Source organism: Cibotium barometz, chromosome 37 (assembly GCF_041138505.1).
Source record: "Cibotium barometz isolate CiBa-2024 chromosome 37, ASM4113850v1, whole genome shotgun sequence".
Classification (NCBI taxonomy): Eukaryota; Viridiplantae; Streptophyta; class Polypodiopsida; order Cyatheales; family Cibotiaceae; genus Cibotium; species Cibotium barometz.
The window spans coordinates 20,802,529-20,826,917 of record NC_141082.1 but is presented as its reverse complement, the minus strand read 5'-3'; the positions used below and the strand labels follow the sequence as shown (position 1 = coordinate 20,826,917).

The window sequence follows — 24,389 nt, the reverse complement described above, 5'->3', positions numbered from 1 at the left end:
CTATATCCTCAATATTTGGGATCCCCAAACCTCCCTTCTATTTAGGTTGAGTACAGTAGTTCCATGCAACCTTTGGGATTTTATACATATCCACATCTCATGACCATAGGAACTTTCTGCACAATGACTGCAACTCTTTGATGTTGCTCTTGGATGGCGTCCAGCATGATAGGAAGGAGATGGTCATGGGAATAAGTAGGTGTTTACGGACCAAGCATCTTCCTGCTAGGTTATGCTGATAGCCCTTCCATCGGTCAAACTTTGCTTTTACTTTATCCATTACCCACTGCCATCTCTGGTTCATTTTTAGACCCCGAATCCCATTGGAATGCCCAGCAACATGAATACTTGACCCTCTTTGATTATTTGACAACCCTGTTCAGTTAGCCAATCCAGAGGATCATTAATTAATGTTTTGATGCTTGTTTTCTGGTGATTAATGCAAGAGCCAAAAGCTGTACAAAATATCTGAAGGCATTCCCAGAAGGTTCTAATAGATTTCTTATCATTATGAAGCAGTCCATTAGTGTCATCTATAAAAAGTTGAAGGCACTTATTGTTTGGCAATTCAATGCCTTTCATTTCCCCTTTCTACAAGGCATCTTGAACTAGCCACCCTAGTGCATTTGCAGCTATAGCAAAAAGAAGGGGGGCTAAAGGACAACTCTGTCTTATAGATCTCTTGAGCTCAAATGGTTCTGATAATTTGCCATTAATCACTACCCTTGCTCTGGCATTCCCAAATAGTGTTGCAACTTTTTTGATGAAAAGAGGCCCTAATCCCATATCATCCACTCTCCGTTAGTCTCTTCGCCCACGGTACTTTCTCTTCTTCTTTCTCCTTTTCAAAAATTCAACCTCTCCTCTCTCTAGGTAAAAGGGGTAGGCACCCTTGCTTTATCTTGTATAGATAGATAGATAGGTTGGGGGCTTTCTATTTCTTACTGCGACTAGTGGGACTTCAGTGCAGCTCTTAGTCACTAAGATGTAGACAGAGGGGGCAGGACATATTTGTGACTTTTTTCGCAACAAACGAAACCAGAGTCTCTTCCCAAGAAGGGAGGAGTGGGTTTTTCTGGCAAGTATACGGGGGTTTCTACCACAAATGTAGAGCTAGGTTTTTCTAAAAGGTAGAGCTTTTTCTGCAGGCAGCGAACATGGCATTCTTTTTTGGCAAGATCTAGGGCTTTTCCTGCCTAGGGGCTTTTCCTGCATGTTGACCGAGGTTATTATGCAGGAAGATCGAGATTTTTTCTGCTAGAGTTAGGGTTTCTTCTTCTGTAGGCAGATCGAAACTAGGGTTTTCTTCATCTGGCAGATCTAGCCAGGGAAATTTCTGATGGTAGATAGAGCTAGGGTTTCTCCTTCTGGCAGATCGAGGTGGACAGAGCTAGGGTTTTTGTTCGGACAGAGATAGGGTTTTTTCAGCAGGCAGAACAATCAGTGGTTTCATTTTCTGCAGACATAAACTCGGTTTTTCTGCTGTTTTTCCTAGAAACGGACAGAACTAGGTTGGGCTTTTTCTGTAATTTTGGAGAGACAGAGCTAGGGTTTCGACGAAATGCTGGCCATTTCGATTGTTAACCTTATTCTGAGCATCTTCGGAATAACTGTTAGTTCCATTTTCATCCTCTTCTGGTGTGGCCGTTACTTCTGCGCACGCTTTTTCATCAGAAGAACGCCTGGATCTCGTGGATTTATTTTCTCAGGGACAGCGCACAGCCGAAGAGTGGTGCGTTTGCCCCCTCCTTCCGCACCCCATCTAGATCTGTTATGAAAAAGGACTGCTATGTTTTTTTTGTAGACTCAAAGTTCTTATCTGTAGTTCTTTTTCAAACCAATTATAACCTTCTAAAATCTATCAAAAGAGTGGGGAGGGCGGGATGGGGTGTGGCCTTTCTCGGAGGGAGGTTACCTATGAGGGGTGGGGAAAAGGCCACCTTGGGTTCTCATAACAGAGAGCAAATGTCTATTTGTAGAGCAGTGTATGCATTAGATCTTTTTGAACTTAATTAGCAGGAGGAGATGCTCAGCCTGGTCCTGCTGCAACGGGCTCACCCAATCCTCCTTGCTGCCAGATCACTGAATGCCGATCATCTTCAGTGGCAATCAAGAGGCATGCTGGTGATTCTGTGTCACGGGTGCCTGACTAACCAAACGTGTGGCATCCTCATAGTGGGTAGCGTTTGCTCCGGCAAAGAGGCACACGATCCTCCAAACTTGTGCTGCTGTAATAGTGGTGCTGGGACTTCCACTTCTAATCGACAGTTCTTGATGATTTTCCTCCTCAGGCTCGGCGATTGTACTGCTTGAGACTAGAAAAAGAGCGGCTTGGGTGGCCATCCCCTACATGGCTGGCCGTCTTGGAGGGAGGCTACATCTGTGGGGTTAGGAAATGAGTGCTGGTAAGATTGATGAAGTGCAGGTTGTGCCATCATCCTCGTATAGTGGGGTGTGTGGCTAGTCTGTCACCCAGGCAATTGTATCCCACGTGATGAAGTGATTGCTCTGGTGAAGAGGTACAAGATCCTTAGTGCCGCGAGGCAACAGTGGCACTGAGACTCCACATCCAAGCAATAGTTAATCATGATTTTTCTCCTTACATAAGGTTCAATATCATAGCTTAACCAGTGTAGTGTTTGGGACTCGGTAAAAATTGCTTGCTTTTGTACATTAACGTATTGATTTGCAAGCATCTTTCAAGTCCCTGTCAACAGAGGTCATTCAAGAACAATGACATAGGATGCCTCCACTAAACCTCTGTTGAAATGTGCATGAATACTTTCTTTTTCTGTGTATTTTTTTGTACAAGGTTGTTCGTGCTCTCACCTGCTACATATAGTCCTGACATGAAAGCTTTTGCAAGAACTTCTAGCATTTATTTATCAATTTCGGAGTGGTAACTCAGAATGTTTTCGGTCTGTTTTAGCCAGGTTGAACATAATTCTAGTGGTGTCAATCCTTTGGTTATAGCATATTTTCCAACCGTCACCTTCCACCAGGACATGTTTCTCCCTAGACAAGATGCAATGTAAGGCTCTTTTACTTTGTAAACTTCTCTTGTAATGGCTTTTTGTTCAGATTAGTGTAAACCAAACTTTAAACTGAGGCAAGATTTGATCAGATTTGTGTAGCTGTTAGATTTTTTGACATCACTTTTTGATCTGTTCCATAGCAGTTTACTCCTACTGAAACTCATGTAGAGTATTGGACATCAAGTTTTCATGTGGCCATGTTGACCCTAGCTTTTGAAATGTGTGCTCTCAATAAGGAGAGAAGCACCTTTGGTTAGCTTCCAGTAGTTTAATGGGTTGTCTGGTTGCTATTTCTTGGTGCTAACATGAAGTCATATCATGGGTGAAACATATGAGACTACATTGTTGTATGTCTGATGCATTCTCCATGAGACATGAATGAGTCCCGACTCCCTTGCCAAGAAGATAATCAATGTCAAAAGTGTGAAAGCTCATCTGTTGACACATATAATTGTAGTTGTTTGCATTCTAGTGGGGGCATGGGCGCTTCAATTCAAATAAGTCAATACATATGAAGCACCTTCGATTAGCTTCCAGTAGTTCTATGGGCTGTGTCTGGCTGCTGTTTCTTGGTGCTCACAGCAGACTAGGATAGAATCATTTGTTGGCTTCTAGTCGATGTTCTTTGGTACTTATGTCGGGTTTATGCATTTTTATGGTAATGAGTTTGTGAATACATTTAGATGCATCTTCAGATGAACAAAGAAATGTAGGGGTTTTGCTGCTTTTAGCACTTTATTTAATCTTTTTGTACTCTACTTCTGGCTTTCCCAGGGGCTGTGGGCCTCTTTAGGCTCAGCAAGAACACAAAAAGAGCATGTTACTTTACTATTTTCTCCTCTCCTGCTTGCATAAGAAGGGTAATAAAGGGTAATCAGACCTTTCTGTGTGCAGTTTTGTAGATGAGCCCTTGCTTTCTCTTAATCATGTTGTGTTCTTTTACTGGTGAACAGGTGTGCGGTGTGTCTTGGAGAATACAAAGAGGAGGAGCTCCTACGGATGTTACCTCAGTGTGGACACAATTTTCATGTGAATTGCATTGATGCATGGCTGCAGCAGCATGCCACTTGTCCTGTCTGTAGGATGTCCCTGCAGGGCTACTTTGTTGGGAGACCAATGGTCCCTCCTCGTCCCACACCTCTTCTAACTGCTCAGTTGAGCTCAGGATCAAGAACTTTGTCTGGACATTCAGATGAAGAGTCTTTAGGCCCTGTTCCTTCTGGACGCACCAGTCTGCCTGGTGAGACATTTGGACTCGAAAACTCTTTGGTCTGTGATGGGGACTCTCACTTGAGTGTGTGTAGCTCTCAGACTTCAGAGAGGCAGATCCCGTATGATAGTATTGAAGGGTTCACTGACAGACCGGATTTGCGTGTTGTAGATGTCAGGTTAAGTCATTTTGTCGAAAGGGGTTGAGGTTTTTTTCCCCTTGTTTTAAGAGGTGCAACTCTTTGTATAGTTATGGGAGCTTGCAGTCCCATTATATTAACGGCAAAGGTATCAGATTTAGAATGCAAGTGCGTGATCAAAATTATTAGGACATTTTGTTTGGATACGAACATATTAAAAAGTTCTTACCAATGTCACTCAAACTTAACACCCTTAAAACCTTAGAGATTTATCTACAGTATCAAAACTTGATACTAGGTAATAAGACTACAAAGAGAACATTACAAAGAGGTGCGGTTATCGATAAACACCACTTATTAAGTGTCACGTTATGGTAAAAACAAAACGCAGCAGTAGTGAAGAACACACCATTCAATGACACTGAATACGTCATAGGTTTATGGAGGCAGAGCGTAATGTGTAGGCATCAACCTTCAATAGTGATCAACTCCTCATGGGCCATTTACCCTTAAAACTAAAGCACAGTTAAAAAAAACCGACTTAAAAGAAAAAAAAACATGACTTTCAAAACCTCTCTAAACTATCCTCCAAAGACGAGGTAAAAAATGAGATCATAGCTTACCCTCCAAATGGGAATCCTTGCTTCTCCAAGTTAATAGGTCAATGTGATGGGTGCTTGGATAATTCATCTCTTTTGCGGTCGATAGAGTTTTGCACGACTCTTCGTTAGTTGTGGGTGTTTGGATGTAGCTTGGAGAGGGCATGGGGGGCTGGGGGTAGGATCAAAGTGGCATTCTTTCTTTCACCTGTACAAGTTCATTTTTACCTCTAATGGAGTAATGGGATAGCTTTTCAAGTTGGACCTGACGTTGGGACCCTCTGTTGGGCGGGTGGGACCGGTGAGCTTGAGATAAATGCTTGAAATGCTTCTTTGATACAATCGTTTGTCTGAGTCACATTGGATTGTATTGCCTGGCAGCGGTGTGCTACTTTGGTGGTGTTGCCTCCACCCTATCATTTGCCACCGATCCCCATCCTCATCCTCAGGGGTAGGGTGCTAGGGCTTTGTGTCATCGGAGGGGGGAGGTGGTTCCTCATGGGCCATTTACCCTTAAAACTAAAGCACAGTTAAAAAAAACCGACTTAAAAGAAAAAAAAACATGACTTTCAAAACCTCTCTAAACTATCCTCCAAAGACGAGGTAAAAAATGAGATCATAGCTTACCCTCCAAATGGGAATCCTTGCTTCTCCAAGTTAATAGGTCAATGTGATGGGTGCTTGGATAATTCATCTCTTTTGCGGTCGATAGAGTTTTGCACGACTCTTCGTTAGTTGTGGGTGTTTGGATGTAGCTTGGAGAGGGCATGGGGGGCTGGGGGTAGGATCAAAGTGGCATTCTTTCTTTCACCTGTACAAGTTCATTTTTACCTCTAATGGAGTAATGGGATAGCTTTTCAAGTTGGACCTGACGTTGGGACCCTCTGTTGGGCGGGTGGGACCGGTGAGCTTGAGATAAATGCTTGAAATGCTTCTTTGATACAATCGTTTGTCTGAGTCACATTGGATTGTATTGCCTGGCAGCGGTGTGCTACTTTGGTGGTGTTGCCTCCACCCTATCATTTGCCACCGATCCCCATCCTCATCCTCAGGGGTAGGGTGCTAGGGCTTTGTGTCATCGGAGGGGGGAAAGGGAGATTTGTAGGGCGGAGCTCGACTAGCAACGAGGGTAACCTCTGGGGAGGTGATACATCTAACGGCAAATGAAACAATGACCAAGAAGGCCTATGGGTACTCCACCCACCATTGAAGGATGGGGTCCCCCCAAGAGATCAATCGTGGGGTGGAGTAAATGGCCAACTCATCAGGCTCATGACTTGAAGAGACGCATGAAAGAGAGATGACAAGCGATATTGAAAGGGGCCTAGCCATGTGCGATAGCATTGAGAGGGCATTCACATGCAAAAAAAAAAAAAAAACTTTATATCATCAAAGGAGGGATCTACATCATCTCTATGGGAATTATCGATGTAAGGGCCAACTAAATATCACATTGATGGGATATTTATTTGAAAGGGGGGATCTACATCATCTTTATGGGAATTATTGATGTAGGGGTCAACTAACCAATACAAGTGATAAAATCTCATGCGTTGTACTCAATCATAAAAGTGAACAATGTTGTCACATTACTGAAGGGAAGAGGCAAAACTTGTAGCCCTCCCTCAACTATGAGCAACAAATAGTTGTAATCGCGTGCATGTATGAAGACAAAACTTATTTGTGTGGTGGTGTGTTGGGCAAAGGTTGATTTGATTGGCAATTTTGTAAAAGATCAAGAATATTCTAGAGAACATGAAAATGTAAAAAGTACAGGTGATTGAGAGAATCAAGGATAGCACGAGAGAGTTGTGGATATAGAGATGCTTCTTGAGCTATAAGTTGATGTATCTCCTTACTCAATTTAGAGTGATATTATCAATGAAATAAGTCTTTGCTTTAAGATCATTATTATCTTAATCATTTCTTAATTCTTAATTTATTATCTTGATTTCAAACTGATTTTGAACCATGTAATTGCTAGTCTAGGTTTGATTCTCCTCATATTGAATATTTTTACATAGGAGAAAAATAAAGGCATATATAAAATGTGTAACATAAACATGATAAAAATAGCATGTTTTCCATAAGATTATCATTTTTTAAAGGATTGTTGATCATTATACACAATCAAGGGTAACGAATTTAATCTAAAAATAAGTTGCAAAGATAAGATCATACTGCTTAAAAGTGCACATACATTAATATTATAGAAAAGACAATGGCTTAAGGGAACCCCTCCCCACTCTCAATCAACAATGTAATGGCCATGGTGCAATGGGAGGTATTATTTTTTCATGTCATAAGGACAACGTTCAACCTACTCACAATTGCATTGCAAAGAAAACAAGAATGGCCATCTTTGTTTAGCATGATATGGCACTCTCCATCCAACTCAAACACTTTTTCCATTTGTTAGTAATGCTAGTCACATCTTGAATTGTTTGGGCATCTAATAGCAAATTTTGGACCCATCCAAAATGTTTTGTGTACCCATTTGGGCCCCAAAACCTCAAGACATGGTCTCTTGGAGTAAAATTCACCAATTTCACGTATGGATCTTTTTGGGAATAATTATCAACACAAGCATTTGGCAGTCTGCCACATTTATTAAAGCTATCTCTAAACCATTTGGACTCCTAGATCATTACCTGGTGATGCTCAAGTTGCACAACCACGATTACTACTCGTATTGGGGATGTGTACACATATGTGCTAGTTGATGTCCAAAAAATTACAATATGAAGAGAATTGATATTTAACAAATTTCACATGATTATTATCATGCAATGATTTAACGTTGCTATTATGGGACGCACATGCATATAGAGTAAGGACAAGGGAAAATAAAAAACCATGAAGGAGTGGTATTGAGCAATCGAGATGACCTAGGAACAATCGAGAGTGGTGAAAGTAATTCCCAAGGAAGAGTGTGCAATAATTGTAAGAGAATGAGACTTAATAAAAAGAAGGAAAGGATCATAATTTTGAGTGTAGATAGGAGGGCCAATGGGTGGTGCAATCAAGAAGGAAAGTGTTTTAAATAAGATTTAAGCATTGAGAAAGAATCAGAGGATGTTCTAATTTGACTTTCAAACCAATAATTTACCTCCTAAGGTGCATATCACCACTGCAACTATGGTGCCCAGTATCCATTATTATCTCATACCCAAGCTAAACGTGCACTTTGAAAGCAATCACGTGCATACATTATTTTAGTTAATGAAGTGCAAGCATATGAAAATTTCTCAGCAAGCATTCATGGCTAAGTTTCATGATTGTTTTGTAGATGATTTACCTCCTGCTTTACCTCTTTCACATCCTGAAGACCATATTATACAGATTATTCCGGGTAGCCAACCACCTCATAGAGCTCCTTATCAAATCCTATTCAACAACAAAAAGAAATAGAATGCCAAATTAGATATTAGATAATAAACTTATTCGACCTAGTAGTTCTCCTTTTGGTGCACCTATTATTCTTGTTGAAACGAAAAATAAGACTTACCGCATGGGTATTGATTATAGAGCTCTCAATAAGGTCACAGTTAAGAATAGATATCCCATCTCTCGTGTTGATGATTTTCTAGACAAGCTTAAAGATGCATCTGTATTTAGTAAAATTGATTTGAAATCTGGATATCATCAAGTTTGAATGACTAGTTCTGACATTTATAAAACTACTTTTCGTACTCAAATTGGTCATTTATGAATTTTTGGTTATGCCTTTCGGTCTAACCAATGCACCTGCTACTTTTGCATGCATGATGAATCGTATATTTCTTGGCCATAAGAATTGCATCATTGTTTTCTTTGATGATTTTCTTGTCTTTAGTAAGAATCATGCAGAACATGAAGAGCATCTTGCATTAGTGTTTATTTTTCTTAAAGAAAATCAACTTTATGCTAATTCGAATAAAAGTCTCTTTTTCCAAGATGAAATTAAGTACTTAAGCCACATTGTTTCAGGTGAAGGTATCAAATTTGATCCAAAAAAGATAAAAGTCATTGAGACTTGGCCTACTCCAACATGTGTTAAAGAAGTTAGATCTTTTCTTGGTTTGGCTGGTTTTTATAGGAATTTTGTTCGTAATTTATCATTGATAGCACTTCTTTTGACAATATTGCTTAAGAAAGGTTTAGTTTTTCGATGGGGTGAAAACCAACAAAAATCATTTGATAGACAAATATTTGTTGACTCGTTCCCCTATCCTCCAACTTCAGACTTTACTCGACCGTTCTTTCTCGTAGGTCACTGATGCTAGTGGCTCAGGAATCGGTGCAGTCCCAATGCAAGATGGACATCCTTTGGCTTATGAGAGTAGAAAATTGACACCTTCTAAACTTTTGTATAGTACATATGACAAGGATTTATTAGGAGTTGTCCATGCCTTAAGCATGTGGAAACATTATCTTATGGGTTCTAAGTTTATGATTGAGACCGACCAACAAAGTATTAGATATCTTCTTAATCAACCTCTTATCTCAGACCCCCATATTAAATGGGCATATTTTATTCAGAGCTTTCATCCTCTTATCCAATATCAACAAGGTAAAGAGAATGTAGTGGCTGGCGCACTTAGTCGACGACCTTCTATTTCTAACATTTCAGTGCTTGACATTCATTCTTTGCATGATATGCGTGATTCATATGTTGCAGATCTTGATTTTTTTGATGTTTGGCATAAGCTAGAAACTAATAATTGGTTGCCTCTTCATGATTATGCATATAATGATGGTTTCATTTTCTTTCAAAAGCGTTTATGCATTACACTTCCTTATAGATCTTTTATTCTTGAAGAGATGCATCATCCCCCATATGTTGGTCATCATAGCATTCTCACTACTCTTCGCACCATAAAAGAATATTTTTATTGGCCACAATTAAAACATGATGTTGCTTCTTTTGTATCAAAATGTGTGACATGTCAACGAGTTAAAAGACGCTAAGGAAAACAGTATGGACTACTCATGCCTTTACCTATTCCTGTGCGGAACCATGATAACTGGTTTACCTACCATATCTTCTCGAAATTATATGATATGGACAATTGTGGATAGGTTTAGTAAGCAAGCTTATTTCATTGCATGTCATAAAACATTGAATGCTTCACATGCGGCACAATTGTTTATTAAACCTGTCTTCACAAATCATGGATTACCTAAGGTCATAATGTCATATCGTGATTCTCGTTTTTGTAATCATTTTTGGATGGCATTGTTTTCAAACTTAGGCACAAAGATTGATTTTAGTTCTTCATATCATCCAGAAAGTAATGGACAAATTGAGGCCACAAACAGCACTATTTTAGATCTTTTAAGGTCTTACACTATCTCCTACTCTACAAATTGGGATCAATATCTTTTACAATTTACATATAATAACACACCTCATACAATCATTGGCAAAGCTCCTTTTGAGATTGTCTATGGTAAGAAACTTCCAATTCCAATTAGACTTTCTCATGAAGTTTCAGCGGTCGATGATTTTGCTGTGACTCATAACCGTATTTTGGCCAAAGCTCGTGAGTCTATTCTTAAGGCTCAACAAGCTTACACTAGACAGGCTAACAAGCATAGAAGACCAAAGACTTTTGAAGAAAATGATTTAATTTGGCTTCGCATGGAAAATGCAGACTAAAGTCTATTGAGAAACATCCAGCCATTAAATTATCTCCACGATTTTATGGGCCTTTTAGAATAACTGCTAAGATCAATGACAATGCTTAATGTTTGTCCCTTCCTGACCATTGGAATATTCAGTATTCCTTTCACATTAGTCTACTTAGACCTTTTAAAGGTACACCACCTTTTACCCCTGTTTATGATGACCCACCTCTCCTAGAGGCCAATATAGAAATTTTAGTTCCTGAAGCAATACTCGATCGTGAGAAAACTACAACTTGCAATGGCAATGTTTATGTCAGATATTTGGTTAAATACAAGAATCATCATGTAGAAGAATCTCAGTGGATTCCAGACCATGCCCTTGCTAACAAACTCTGCCATGATCAACTCATTTCATAGACAGTTGCAGTGAATTTTACACTTGTTATTGAGACCAATGTACTCGTGTGAAGGTCATCGATTTGAGGTATTATACGATTGGTAGTTTATTTTGGTATTTGGCATTGGTATGTGTGGAGGTCACCTAAGGTATCACACATGGTTATTTTCTGTGCAAAGGTCACCGAATTGAGGTATTGCACAAGGTTTTGATATTGTGGATTTATGTGATGGATATTTTGAACTTGATATTTTCTTTCGTGCAAAGGTCACTGAATTGAGGTATTGCACAAGGTTTTGATATTGTGGATTTATGTGATGGATATTTTGAACTTGATATTTTCTTTTGTGCAAAGGTCACTGAATTGAGGTATTGCACGTAGTTGTTTAAATATGCAAAGGTACCAACTTTGAGGTATTGCAAACAATTGCTTTTCACCAGGGAGGAATGCTGGAATTATTCGCATTATTTGGAATTTATGGATTTATTTGATGGATATTCATTTTATGTGCAAGAAAGACTGATCACCTCTAACTTGTCACATATTTTGAGCTTATATTATGAATGTCAGTGCAAATAAGTGGCAGGGTTAGTGTACAGGATGTGCATGGATCCATTGGGCTTGCTTCTATAGAAATCTATTGACGCATGGTGCATAGTGATTATTTATTCGGCGGTGGTAGTGATATTTTATGTGCACATTAGTGTGCAACATTTTGATATACATTAGTTCTATTTCATGAGTGAACCTTAGAGTGTTCACATTTTTGTATTTAGGTTTGTGCAAGCCCAATGTGAAGATCTATATTTTTGGCTACATGTATTTGTATTTAGGTTTGTGCAAGCCCAATGTGAAAATCTATATTTTTTGGCTCTTGCTTTTTGTACAAGGAAATATATTTAAATACACCATGAAAAGGACGTGAGCCACTCTCATGGTGGGGGAGATTTCACCCATTCTTGTGTCGCATGCATAAGCTTTCATCTATTTTGAGCTTGAGTATTTTATTTCAAGTTGATTTTTATAGAGGGCCAACCGTGAGCTTCCAATAGTTTCCACACATGTAAATCTTACATTTGTACTCATGAAAGATGGGCTTTGGGGCATTGCGAGTGGGAGGGAAAAGTGCCCCGGATAAGAAGAAGAAGAGAAAAGCTTTTGGCTTGGAAGAGATGAGGGAGCCCTAGCCATCATTGTATTAGGACTAGGAGATAGTTTTATCTATCATATTGTACAAAAGGAAATTCAAAAGGAGCTTGGGATGAACTAGAGGAGTTTTTTGGTGCAAAAGAACTCTAAAATTATTCTCAAATTTTAGTTTAAGGATTGGACATCAAAGAAAGTGTGGGGAAAGCTAGAGCTAGAACCCACTAGAGTCTCTATAAAAATGGCTTTAATGGATCACTTGAAAGACCTCTAGGAAAGGTCACAACCGGATGTGCATGGACACCTTTGGAATTACCTTTAAACATAGCTTTGTCATCATGGACTTCAAACAACCAATTAACTATGATGTTATCTTGGAAAGGTGGTTCATGAGACAATTGTTAATGGTTCACGTCTCGGATACAAATTACATTTACCTATGGAAAGATGAGGAAATGTTGAAGGTGAATTTGGAAAATCAGAGGGCTTATAATGTGAGCCAAGCTCGTATATTTACTTCGAGACAGATACCACTTTGCATTCACACAAGTCAGATACCACTTTGCATTCACAAAATCGGAAACAAATGTTTGTATGAAGATGTGCCAATGCAAGATCTCAAATTTGGAGAACCAAATCTTTGAGGAAAAAGAAAGATTCATCCATGAAGGTGTAGACATTGATATTCAAAAGTGATCTTAAAAAGGTGGAGGTAGAAATGGACAAATAGAAAAAGGAAATTGCTTTGATTCCAGATCCATCTTGTTGTGAGAATTGGCTCAGCACTCTACCCTTGATGTGGTTCCAACATAGAGTTGGACCCAAATTTGTACATTCCAAGGGGAAAATGTACATGATGAATGCCTCATGTGTAAAGTAGTTGTAATTAGAAAAGACAATAGAACCAAGTAATTCAATATGCTCCTCGTGGAACTGGGCACATCACTTGGCTACCCTTGATGTGGACATTTTCAATGTACATGATGAATGCCTCATCTTGTGAAGTAGCTCTAATGGAAAAGAGAAGAGAACCAACTAATTCAGATATACTCCTCCATGTTGCTAATGGTAGCATGCTATGAGGTTAATAAAAGACAAGGTAGAGATATGAATTTCTTACACAACATGGAATCGACCCCTTATGCTTGGTTGGGGCATCCATCACAAACGTGGCCCTCCCATTTATAATTCCCTCTGACCGTCTACACTAAGGTTTTCATTCTTGGAGAAGCAGTTGATACATTAAGCAATCCCACGAGATGGCTCCACCTATACTACTCGACCTGCCCATCTTGGCCATCCAACTGTCTAGTTTGCTTCCACATATCTGGCATCAGGCACTCTACTCTCCTTTGACAAGCATCCCACCATTTGGTACCACCCCATGTTCCGCTTGGTGTTATTTTTCCCTTTTTAGCAGTATCCAAATGCCCATTCCACCTTGCCTACTTTTGCACAAAGATTGCAGGATGAAGGAATGGGCACTTAATGGGGGGTTATGGCTAAGATAAGGCAAACTTTGTAGATATGCCAATATGTGGGGTGCTTAGTGGTTATGAAGGCACGGATAGGGTAAGCTAAACTTAGCGGCAGCGAACATGCAAACATGAGAGCTGTGTCTCGTATAAACTTAGGAAAATTCTCATCATAAATGCCTACAATGAAGGCCTATTGGATAGTTGTGTAGGCAAACCCTCATTTTGGCCTTAACTTATCAAGACTAACCAATTAACACCTTATGTAGCTACGTGTAGGGATTTATCAAGATAAATATTACAAGCGAAAATCTTTTATGTGGGATGCATATGTTCTATTTTTCTTTTGGGGGTGTTGGGGAGGGGGGGTGAAGCTACAAGATGTGGGCAAGAAATGAGATGCTATCCATTGGGCATCTACGTTATCTTGGAGCTTTTGAAAAGCTCAATGGCATTGTGGTCGAGTTCACATATAAGAAGACACAAGTTGTTCATAGATGTGAAAGTGTTAGTCTTGTGGAGCAAGACTTACATTGGAACATGGGGATCCCACATGCCATAACACTATGAAAATTAAGAGGTTTACACATTAGGCACCCACCATATTTTATTGATATCTTGAAAAAACCGGGAGATCTCACGCACTCATGACTTAGGCTAGGTTGAGATGGGGTCAGTGGTGGCGAAGTTTGGCATCTAAGGTGGCAACCATGTCCACATCAGAGATGCCCGCACTCAAAAAGATGTTCTAGCCTCCAAAGTGGAAGCGATCTCATAAGAGGACACAACACAAAGTTGTTGTATGCTAAGTTTGAAACCTAGGACCCACTAGAAAGGGCCAAGAGCTCTAACCACTTGGGCTTTGTCCATTTGCTAATGGTAGTAGGTATTACATTTTTTTGGAGTTAGTGGCATTGAGTGTGAAGTACGAGGGAGTTCATGCCGTCTCGGATGCGACCTTTTTCGCCATCCCTGTCTGAGTCCACCTTTATGGATAGGGAGTATGTCTCGGCCATCCCCCCTAAGAACCTATTTTGGAGATCAAGGGCCTTGTTAGTGTTAGGAAAAAAACCATCCTGTAGAGTTATTTTCAAGGGGCTCAAACTGACCGGTTGTAGTAATTTTGCCTTTGAAATTTTAGTCATAAAAAACGGTTGTTTGAAGGGGGTTCTAATGAACCAGCCAGTGTGGGGGCTCACCCGTCCAGCGCCCGCCCGCCCGCCCGCCCGCCCAAAGTCGCTCTCGGCTAGGGTTTCAAAGTCTCATATAACTATGGCTTCGTTATGAAGAAAACAACAGAATACTGGTATCTCTCTCTCTCTCTCTCTCTCTCTCTCTCTCTCTCTCTGTGTGTGTGTGTGTGTGTGTGTGTGTGCAGTAGAGTGCAGCTCTCTCTATGTGTGTTCGTTCTCTGGTGCGATCATGAGAGATGTGTGTGTGTCTGTGTGCGCTCGTCCTCTGGTACTATGATGAGAAGACAGATTTCGGACTAGAGTTTCTGACGGTTTGCTTCAAGCCGGCCGTTTGAAGAAACACCCCTTGGCTGTCTGAGTACCTTCTCTAACCCTCGCTCGCCTTCTTCTTTTTGCTGTGTCCTCTTTTCGGTTCATCATATGTGCCCACTAGCTTAACGCGCCAATTACCAATGTCAGGGGTTTGTCTTGTGCCCTTCGATTATAATGGCTCTGGCGCTACAGCACCGGATGTGGTTATTTTGATCACTGGGTAGGTCTCTGTATCTTTTGGATCGGGAAACGCCACATACATTTTTGCTTTCTTTCATTCACAAACTGGGTAGGTCTCTGAGCGGCTGTGTGCTGTTATAGAGATCTTCAAGGACAGAAAGCAGCTTCGCCCGTTGTAATTATATCTTTACCTGCACGTTTGATCCTGGATTAACTTTGACAAGTTCGCATGTAGAATATTCTAATCCATGGCCTCTAATTCTTGAATTGTGTATCTCACAAGGAAAAGACATGCCGCCTTAGTGCCCTTATATAGTTAGACTTTAAAATGTTATACGATTTATTACTCTCCAGTTCTCATTTATGGAAAAGCCTTTACTATAAAATTTCATTGGTTTATTTTTGATCGATTGGTTTGAAAAATGCGATTTTCTTTGCCATCATTTACAAGAGAACTGACAGGTAATCCTTTTTTTAAGATTGGACTTAAAACTCAATAGCAAACTAAAACATCTAGGGCTTATTGTCACTCATGTGTATTGCCTTCCATTACTTGAAATCGTACTCCTAGTGAGAATTTAAATTTTACAAAATAATAAAAAGTATAGAATGAGCGAGCGTATATTTATTCTAAGAAAATGATATAACGCCTCACTTATTGTCGTATACATTAAATATATCTGAATATGGCATCCTATTGTGTGTGAATTTTCATTTTATATATTGAGATTTTCAAAAACCCTGTGTTCTTCTTATATTTCATTCTAATATGTTAAGATTAATTCTTGCAAAAGGCGATGAAATGATTATCTTCCATGTGTTTGTCTTCATACATTCATCCTTCCATGTCTTCCACTTCAAGCAATAAAATAATGACTCATGTATGCTTTCTATCAACATTCATCCACTCTTCCATTTGTTTTCTATTGTAGTCTTTCACCTAATTGTTTTCCATCTTTGTATGTTATTCATATCCTTTCTATTCAAGATCTTACAATTATGTATGAAAGGTTACGAGAGTTTAGTCGACGAGGAAAGGGAGGGGAAGAGAGGATAAGGATGCAGGGGTCATTGTGAACTCATGCCTAAGGTTTTGTAACTGCCATGTTAGTGGCATTTGATAATACAATATCAAAAGATTATCTCAAACTTTAAAGATATATGTAAAAGAAAAGAGAAGAGAATGAGAATCCAACCAAGTCTTCTTCACATATAATGTGGAGTGAAGATGTGATCATCATTGGTCGATTTAAAGTTAATGACACTATACATTACAACTCTCAAAATACAAACGAGAGAAGTTAATGACACTACATTACAACTATCAAATAAAACGTAGTGAAGAAAATTATCATGAAAATGAGAGATAAAGAGAGAGTCCAATGCTTTGAAAAGAGTAAAAAATAAGGTAGGGTAGACGTGGATATTACGTCGAAGAGTAGTAGCGGGATAGTTTTAAGGAGATGGTCTTTATTGCAAGATATACGTGTACATCAAGAGTCATTAGTGGGAATGGCTAAGGTTCTCATAGAGGTCGCACTTGAGTATGGTAATGTCACAATTGATGATACATGGTAGGACACAGTGAATGGTTCCCGATAGATTCTAGTGTTGGCTTCACCTCTTCGTTCTCATTTTTTGATCTCATGGAAGGAGGTATCGGCATACACTAAATGGAATTCTTTATATGAACGGTTGTAGTTAAATTCTATGGAAAGTGGCGTGTTGGCTACTTCACGACTTTTGGAGTGGTTTGATAAACTTGTTGAGTGATCAAAATTTAATAGAATGACTCGATTGGGACTAGTGAGAATTATAGATATTTTGTTGTCATGAAGAGCTTATTGTCTCTTCAAAAAATTTGGTAATATTTTTGGGTTCCATGTGGATGTATATAGTTAAAGGAGAAGGTGAGGGTAGACATTACATCATTTGGTGATATACTTTAGTTGGTAGTCTAAGATTCCATATTAAAGAAAGGTGTTATTATGGTGCATGCTAGTTGGAGGCCTACCATTGGGAGACCAGTTGCAAAAGCCACGATTTGTTTCTAGTAATTGTGTGATTTGTACTACATGCTTAGAAACATGTTCGCATCTTTTTATTTCATGTTTGGTGACAAAAGGTGTGGGATATTCTTTTTCACGTATGGATTGTGTTGGCAGATAAGCACATAAAGGTTAAAGATTGGATTTTTGACAAGATTTCGAATGGGTCGGATAACCTAGAACATTTAATTTTTGAGTGGGTCAGATAACCCAGAATATTAAGTTTTCTTTCATTTTTCAAGTGGATAAGTTTGTGGTATATATGTCTTCATATTTGATAAAAAAGTGGGTATTACATCTCACATAGGTCGTATAAATGGGCTTCTTTTGTGGCAAGTCTCTTCCTTGCGATGAACTCATTTGGTAGAAAATGACACAGCTACATATTGGATGAGGGTGCTTTGAGCTACACCTGTGGTTTGAAGTAATTAGTGAGGGAAAGCTAGTATATCACATAGCAACCATGTGGCCATTTGTAAAGTAATTTCTTTTGTTATACAAAAAAAAGGCTCCAACGCTCTTCACTCAATGAAAAATCTACAAAAGAAAAACGTAAAAGTAAGAAATATTAATAAATGTAACATTAACTAATATAACTAAACTATAAAATATACCAATAATTCTTTATTTTGGCTTGCTTGTCATAAAGATGTCTATGTTTAGATCTATAGCTTTTACAAAATCAAAGTAGTTAATATCCTCACATCAAGGATTCCAATGTTTAGTCTATTTCTCAACTTATTTTTTTTTTTCAAAAAAAGATCCTTCTAATAATTGTCGATAAAATAGCCAAAACAATTATTTTATCTAAAGGGAAAAAAGATCCTTCTAATAATTGTCCAAAGGGAAATGCGAGTCAAGATTAACAAAGGGGAGGATGCACTTCTCCTTTGACTAGTAGCTCTATGACGAGAAGAGTATCTCATACAATTTTAACGCATTAGATTCTCTTCCTCAAAGAAGAAATGGTGTGAGCTTCTCTCTACATTGTGAGATGGTGAAGGCAAGGGGGCAAGTAGGAGTTAGAGTTAATGTATAAAGGAATTTTATCACTTACATAGTGCCTTATACATTTGCAACGTGTAAAGCATTGGGTTCTCTTCCTTGAGCTTCTCTTTGCATTGTGAGCATCTAGAATAATTACATATATAATATTCAGACCCAAAAACTTTCAAGTGCATAGATGAAAGTTTATTATGCAAGTAAATATCATCCCAATAGCTTTATTGCACTTCAAAGAAGAATGAAGATAGTAGTATGATGCGTAGATGAAGAGTTATTCTCCAAGTAAGCTTGTAGTGAAGTCATTCCTTTTTTAGCTCTTATTGCACTTCAAGTAAGAATGAAAATAGTAGTATAAACTACCTGAGTCCAAGAGGATCTAGGAAGGTTTTCATTATTGAAAATAATTATTGTTAATTTGATAATGTTGCATTTCTTGTGGTTGTAGAAGTTGTTGTCCTTCTCGTGTTCTTTAATAATGTGACATTCTGCTACTATAGAAATGTTGTTCTTCTCATCTAAAGAACTAGAATCTCTTTCCTTCTTTTCATTATTCTAATAGAAAAGTACTATTATTGTGATTGTACAGCTAAATTCCTCATCTCAAAGTAGAGAGTTGCTTTACCATTGCTAATTCTCACTATGGGAGGCTTTATATACATTTAGTAGCTAGCACAAAGATTATAATTATTGATACCGAACAAACCTTAGATGCTTGTTAGTATCAACTAAAAGGTAGCTATTTGGTCATTCAATTAATGTAAGTAAAAAAAATTGCCCCAAAAATTCATGAGCTTTTAAAACAAAGAAGTTGAAAATTGAGGTTGAATGTTGTGTGGGAGCATTGTTTAGTTAATAGAATAGAAAGTTGTAAGGAAAAACAAAAAGAACATAAAAAGATTAGTTTGTAGGAATTTTGTACCTTCTTTTTCTATATTATAATGCCAATTCTTCTCTTATCTCATCTTGTTTGTGATGCGCAATCTCTCCTTCTCTACTTGTCACTTTTTAGCTTGTTGTGCATATATGTCCCACTCCCCCTTCCTCTCGTTCTCTCCATCTCTAACTCTCTACCTTAGTACATTAATCCGATTGCCAACAGTAGAGTCGTTATTGAGGAGATGAGAGTATCAAAATCTGTGGGTTAATTTTAAAAGCAGATAGGATGTATATAAGCGTGGTTGTTTTTCTCTTGTATGGAGACCTATAACACTAGCCTTTTCACATTAGGCATGTCATTACATCTCATTTTGGTTAATTCTAATGATGATAATAGTTTCTTGAAGTTGTGGATTATGAAGCAATTGAAAGAGGTCAACTCTCATCAAAAGTGTGCAAAATTAATTACTTATCATGTTGGTTATTGCTAATGATGATAATATCAGGCATAGCATTACTTATTGCTAACTATGATAATATTATCTTAAAGTTATGGATTATGAAGTGGTTAAAGGGGGGTTAACTCTCATTAAAAGTATGTAAAAATAATAAGAATGTAAGTAAGAACGCTTCTATTCAAAGTAAGTGAATACTTAAGGGTTAACTCTCATTAAAAGTATGTAAAAATAATAAGAATGTAAGTAAGAACGCTTCTATTCAAAGTAAGTGAATACTTAAGGGAACTTTACACATGGCCTTTACACTTTGTTCACCTATATTCAAGTTTTCTACTACATTCCTTTATTAATAAATATGAACAAGCATTAAAGTAATTGTAGCCATACCTTTGTGCTATCTAATGTTTTAAAGCTATGACTATGCATGAAGTAAGTGGCCAACATCCTTCTCATCATATAATTATGGACTTACTTGATATTGCTTGAGATGAGTTTATTGTATTTACATTGCTTGAAGGTGCCCCTTCAAATATGAGGTGGCTACTAAGTTTCTTGAGAGCTCATGTGGGATAAATTAGCTTTGATGATGTGGCAACTTGCTAGATGACCTTGTACCTTACTCACTTCCAACCTCTTCCTTGTGCTCTTTGGCACCACATTTCTCAACATTCTCACTATGTACCATTATGTCCCATGTTGTAGGACTTGAAGTACTTAGGCACTTGCCCATATATTTCTCTTGAGGGGCTCGGTGAGCTCTTTCAATTTGCTTCTTTCTCTCATGAGCCTTGACTTTATTGAGCTTGCATTTTCCAGCTTGACGGAGCTTGTCTTACTCAGATGCTCATGGGATCCTTGTCATATTTTTTGACAGAGTGGTGATCATATATAGGTCAACTTCCCATTATCTAAAGTAGATCTCATGTGAATCTCCACGGCCTCAACATAACAAAGACAATGACCACCTCCATGTGTAAGATACTTCTTAGGCTTTCTATGTGGTTTTCTTTTTCTTGGCCAAGTGACTATGGGTAATGTGGAAGTTTCTTCTTTGCAAAGGAGTCATCACTAGATGAATCACTAGCTACTCCCTTACTTTGAAGTCACAATTAGCTCCCATAATGAATGGTGTACACTAAGCACAAACAAGATTATTTTTGGGTTTAGAGTTTCATGTCCCATGGGGTTAGGATGTGTATATGATTCTAATGGCACCTCGCTTCATTAGGAAAAATGGAAGCTCATTTTGGGGCCTGTAAGAAATTCACTATTTTCTCTTTTCTCTCTCTACAAAAGCAAGAAAATATGGATACTTGCGTCAGAAATGTCAGTGTGAAAAGGAATAAATATATTCTTTCACATGCTTTACATTCAGTGTTCATATAAGAGCAACACTTTTCTGTGCAAAATTTGGTGATTCTGACATCGCAGACACGTCCGAAACGGCCCAAAACCCCAAAAACGGCACTGGAAACGCTGGAATCGGACATCCGGAGGCCCGGAAACGGCCAAAAAAGGTCCCAAAAGTGGATTTGCTGAAAAACGCGATTTGGTACCTTCTTCCTGGAAACGGCCAAAAAAGGCCCCAAAAGTGGATTTGCTGAAAAACGCGATTTGGTACCTTCTTCCCGGGTCAAACTCTTCATCTTCATCGAGATGCTGGGCAATGATGGCAAGGCAATAGTCCTGCCGCAAATTGAATAGAGCCTGTATGCCCATCAAGAGGACCTAATGCTTGCCTTCAATCAGAAACAAGGGTAAAATTGACAAGGTCACATCCCCAACATCCTCGTCCGCATGCTGGCGTGTGTCCTGCTTGGGAAGAAGGTACTAAATCGCGTTTTTCAGCAAATCCACTTTTGGGACCTTTTTTGGCTGTTTCCGGGCCTCCGGATGTCCGATTCCAGCGTTTTCAGTGCCGTTTGTGGGATTTTGGGCCGTTCCGGACGCATTTGCGGTGTCAGAATCACCAAATTCTGCACAGAAAATAATTTTTTTAAAGCTTCGAATTGGATCACCTTATTAATGTGACACGCTTCTACGAACATACAGTACTATTTCTTTTTCTTATTTTCATCTTCTTTTGTTGAATTTTCAACGTAACGTTGGCCCACTCTTGATTGGTTGGGAGCCTATTTTCTCTTTCTTCTAAAAGGCCCCAAAATGAGCTCCCTTTTTTCCTAATGTGAGGCTTGTGATAACTTAGGATACATTATGTGATTGTCCTTGTGTAACACATCCATTTAAGGTAGTCCCTTTGTTGTTTAAAGTAATCCTTGTAATTAGTTTCTTACCTTTCCTCATATTCCATGCTCATCCGAACGAAGAGGAACTAGAACTTGGTTTCATGGTGGTAAAGAATATTTCATAAATGGTCTCCTTGAGGAGGTGGGACTCTTACTTACACTCTATGTGTGCTTGCTACCTAGTTTGTTGATTATCCCTAATGATACTCCCTTGATAGTACTGTAAAGAAGATATGTCCCGATTAACCGTAGCTGTGTATGTTTATTAAAAAGATATGTCTCGATTAACCATAGCTGTATATGTTGGGCTAGTTGAGTAGCTTGGGCCAAACCCAACTTAGAATGGACGTGAAAAGTTTGAAACAGTGTACCAAGTGACATGGTTTGAGATTTTCTTATGGAAGAAAACCTCGAGGTTCCTGGTCCTGCTCCTTCACTAGAGCTTCACCCAAACATAGGGCAATTTTTTACCTTTTTTACAAAGTTTATGGTGCTATTCACTAAGCCTGATGATGGCGAATCTAGGGTTTACAGGACCATGACAGCTCCCATTCCAAATGTCCTCTGCTCACATGTGCATATAAATGGCTCTTTCTTCCCAAAGCTCCTCACTTGAGGTAGATTCAAAGGAGTCATCATTTTCTAGAACCAAAGGCTCGGTGGGGTTTGAGGAGGAGTTGCACTTTAGTCAACTAGATTATGTTTCCAAAGGCTCGGTGGGGTTTGAGGAGGAGTTGCACTTTAGTCAACTAGATTATGTTTCCAATAATTAGTCTAAATGATCGAGTTTACATCAAAGGGTTTCTCTCATGTGAATTGGTCTCTTACTTCTTAAAGCACATGTGAATGGATTCAAACTCCAAGTTATAAAAAAATATATTTTTTGGGTTGATTATATTTTTTTAAAACCTTTTTCAAAAATAGATTCACATCATGTTTATGGGATCATGCATTTTGGCTCATGTTTGTGGCCTCACATCTGTTAGCTCATGTTTGTTAGCTCACGGTTCACGCTTTGTGGGCTCATGCCTAGCTTTGGTGGCTCACACCTTTTTATATATATAAAATAGACTCATGCACGCCTGGTGAGTTAGACTCATGTCATGCCTAGTAGGCTCACGTCCATGCTAGTTGGCCATGTCTTGTGGGCTCACACCTATTGGCTTATGCATATGGACTCATCGGTCACGCCTAACTTGGCTCACAAATGTTTTAATAAAATAGACTCACAATTTTTGATCTTTATGAAATAGGCATACTTGGAATTGGATAGCTTTGAGCCTATGACATGGTTAGTAAGTAATTATTGGGCAATAACTATACTTAATGCTCCAATAAATGTGAAGGATAATAATTTCCTTGAAATTTATTGCTGGTATATATTGTGTGATAGGAAAATTTTTATAGGATGAGTAGGTGTTTCCTTTACAAGTCTTTTTATAGGATGAGTAGGTGTTTCCTTTACAAGTCTTTTTATAAGTCTTCAAGACAATTCTAATTTATTGGTACATATCAGGTTTACCTAACTCTAGACTCACGGTTCACATTTGCAGACTCACAACAGCTCATGGCTCACATTCTATAGACTCACCGCTCACATCTTGAAGCTCATGGCTCACGTTCTATAGACTCACAACTCACGTTTCGAAGATTATGGCTCACGATGTCTCTTGTCTCACGTTTTGGTGTCTTCTTTCTTGAGACTCTGGGCTCGTGTCTCCCAACCCGAGACATAGTTTGGCTTGGTTTTAGAGTTTTTGATGGTTTTTTTGAATGAGAGAGTTTAAGGTTCTTAATCCTAAATTATGGTGTTTGCACAAGTGATTAATTATTTTTGTATTGATCTTGGTTGATTTTACATGCTCTAAGCTATCAATTTATGGTGTTTATAAAAGTGATTAAATGTTTTTTTATTAATCTTGGTTGATTTTACATTTATGGTGTTTATACAACTGATGAAATGTTTTTTGGTTAATCTTGCTTTATTTAACATGATTTAAGCTATTAATTTCAACAATGCATGAAAAAAAAATCAACTTTCTCACTCTTATACACCAAATGGAGCTCAAAGCTTATGTTTTTGGAGTTATGCTAAGCTAGTTGTGACCTCAATGCAATAAGATTGAATCCTTGTGGGCCTTAAAATCATGAAAATCACCAAGGAAATCAAGGTTTTTCTTTTACAAGTATGAAACTAGAATAATGCAAATAAGCTTCAAAAAAAATAACACACAACAAACTAAACCCCCATGTGGTTTGTGTATGTCCCATGGAATATAGCATTTTAACAATTTCCCTACTGCTACCAAAGACATGGACATGAGCCTAGCTGTCATTTGGAAATGCGATGAAGTCTTCCACCTCTTTCTAATGAAAAAAGACCCTTTGGTACTTCTATTCTAACAAAATCCTCAATCGGTTCCCAAAAACTAAGATCTATATCACCTTTGCCTAGCCCA

General features: G+C 38.5%; 1 protein-coding gene and 2 non-coding genes across 3 annotated transcripts; all 3 read left to right on the top strand.

The window, feature by feature from the left end:
• The first annotated feature begins 961 nt into the window (after positions 1–961).
• Positions 962–4,552, top strand: LOC147617054 (uncharacterized). The gene is made up of 3 exons (XM_086776675.1): positions 962–1,732; positions 2,934–3,031; positions 3,989–4,552. The coding sequence occupies exons 1-3, from the start codon at positions 1,562–1,564 to the stop codon at positions 4,449–4,451; spliced, it is 732 nt and encodes a 243-aa protein (XP_086632801.1). The 5' UTR covers positions 962–1,561; the 3' UTR covers positions 4,452–4,552.
• A 10,517-nt stretch (positions 4,553–15,069) lies between these two features.
• On the top strand, positions 15,070–15,171 carry LOC147617053 (small nucleolar RNA Z157/R69/R10). The gene has a single exon (XR_015262413.1). It is a non-coding gene; the product is annotated as a small nucleolar RNA Z157/R69/R10 (small nucleolar RNA).
• Positions 15,172–15,253: 82 nt separating this feature from the next.
• LOC147617052 (small nucleolar RNA snoR80) lies at positions 15,254–15,381 on the top strand. The gene has a single exon (XR_015262414.1). It is a non-coding gene; the product is annotated as a small nucleolar RNA snoR80 (small nucleolar RNA).
• Positions 15,382–24,389: the final 9,008 nt, after the last annotated feature.

Bases quoted from the DNA above. Each gene is read 5' to 3' on its own strand.
- LOC147617054 (XM_086776675.1), top strand. From the start codon at position 1,562: ATGCTGGCCATTTCGATTGTTAACCTTATTCTGAGCATCTTCGGAATA. The intron at 1,733-2,933 runs GTGCGTTTGCCC...TGTTTTAGCCAG, and splicing joins CAGCGCACAGCCGAAGAGTG to GTTGAACATAATTCTAGTGG. The intron at 3,032-3,988 runs GTAAGGCTCTTT...ACTGGTGAACAG, and splicing joins CTCCCTAGACAAGATGCAAT to GTGTGCGGTGTGTCTTGGAG.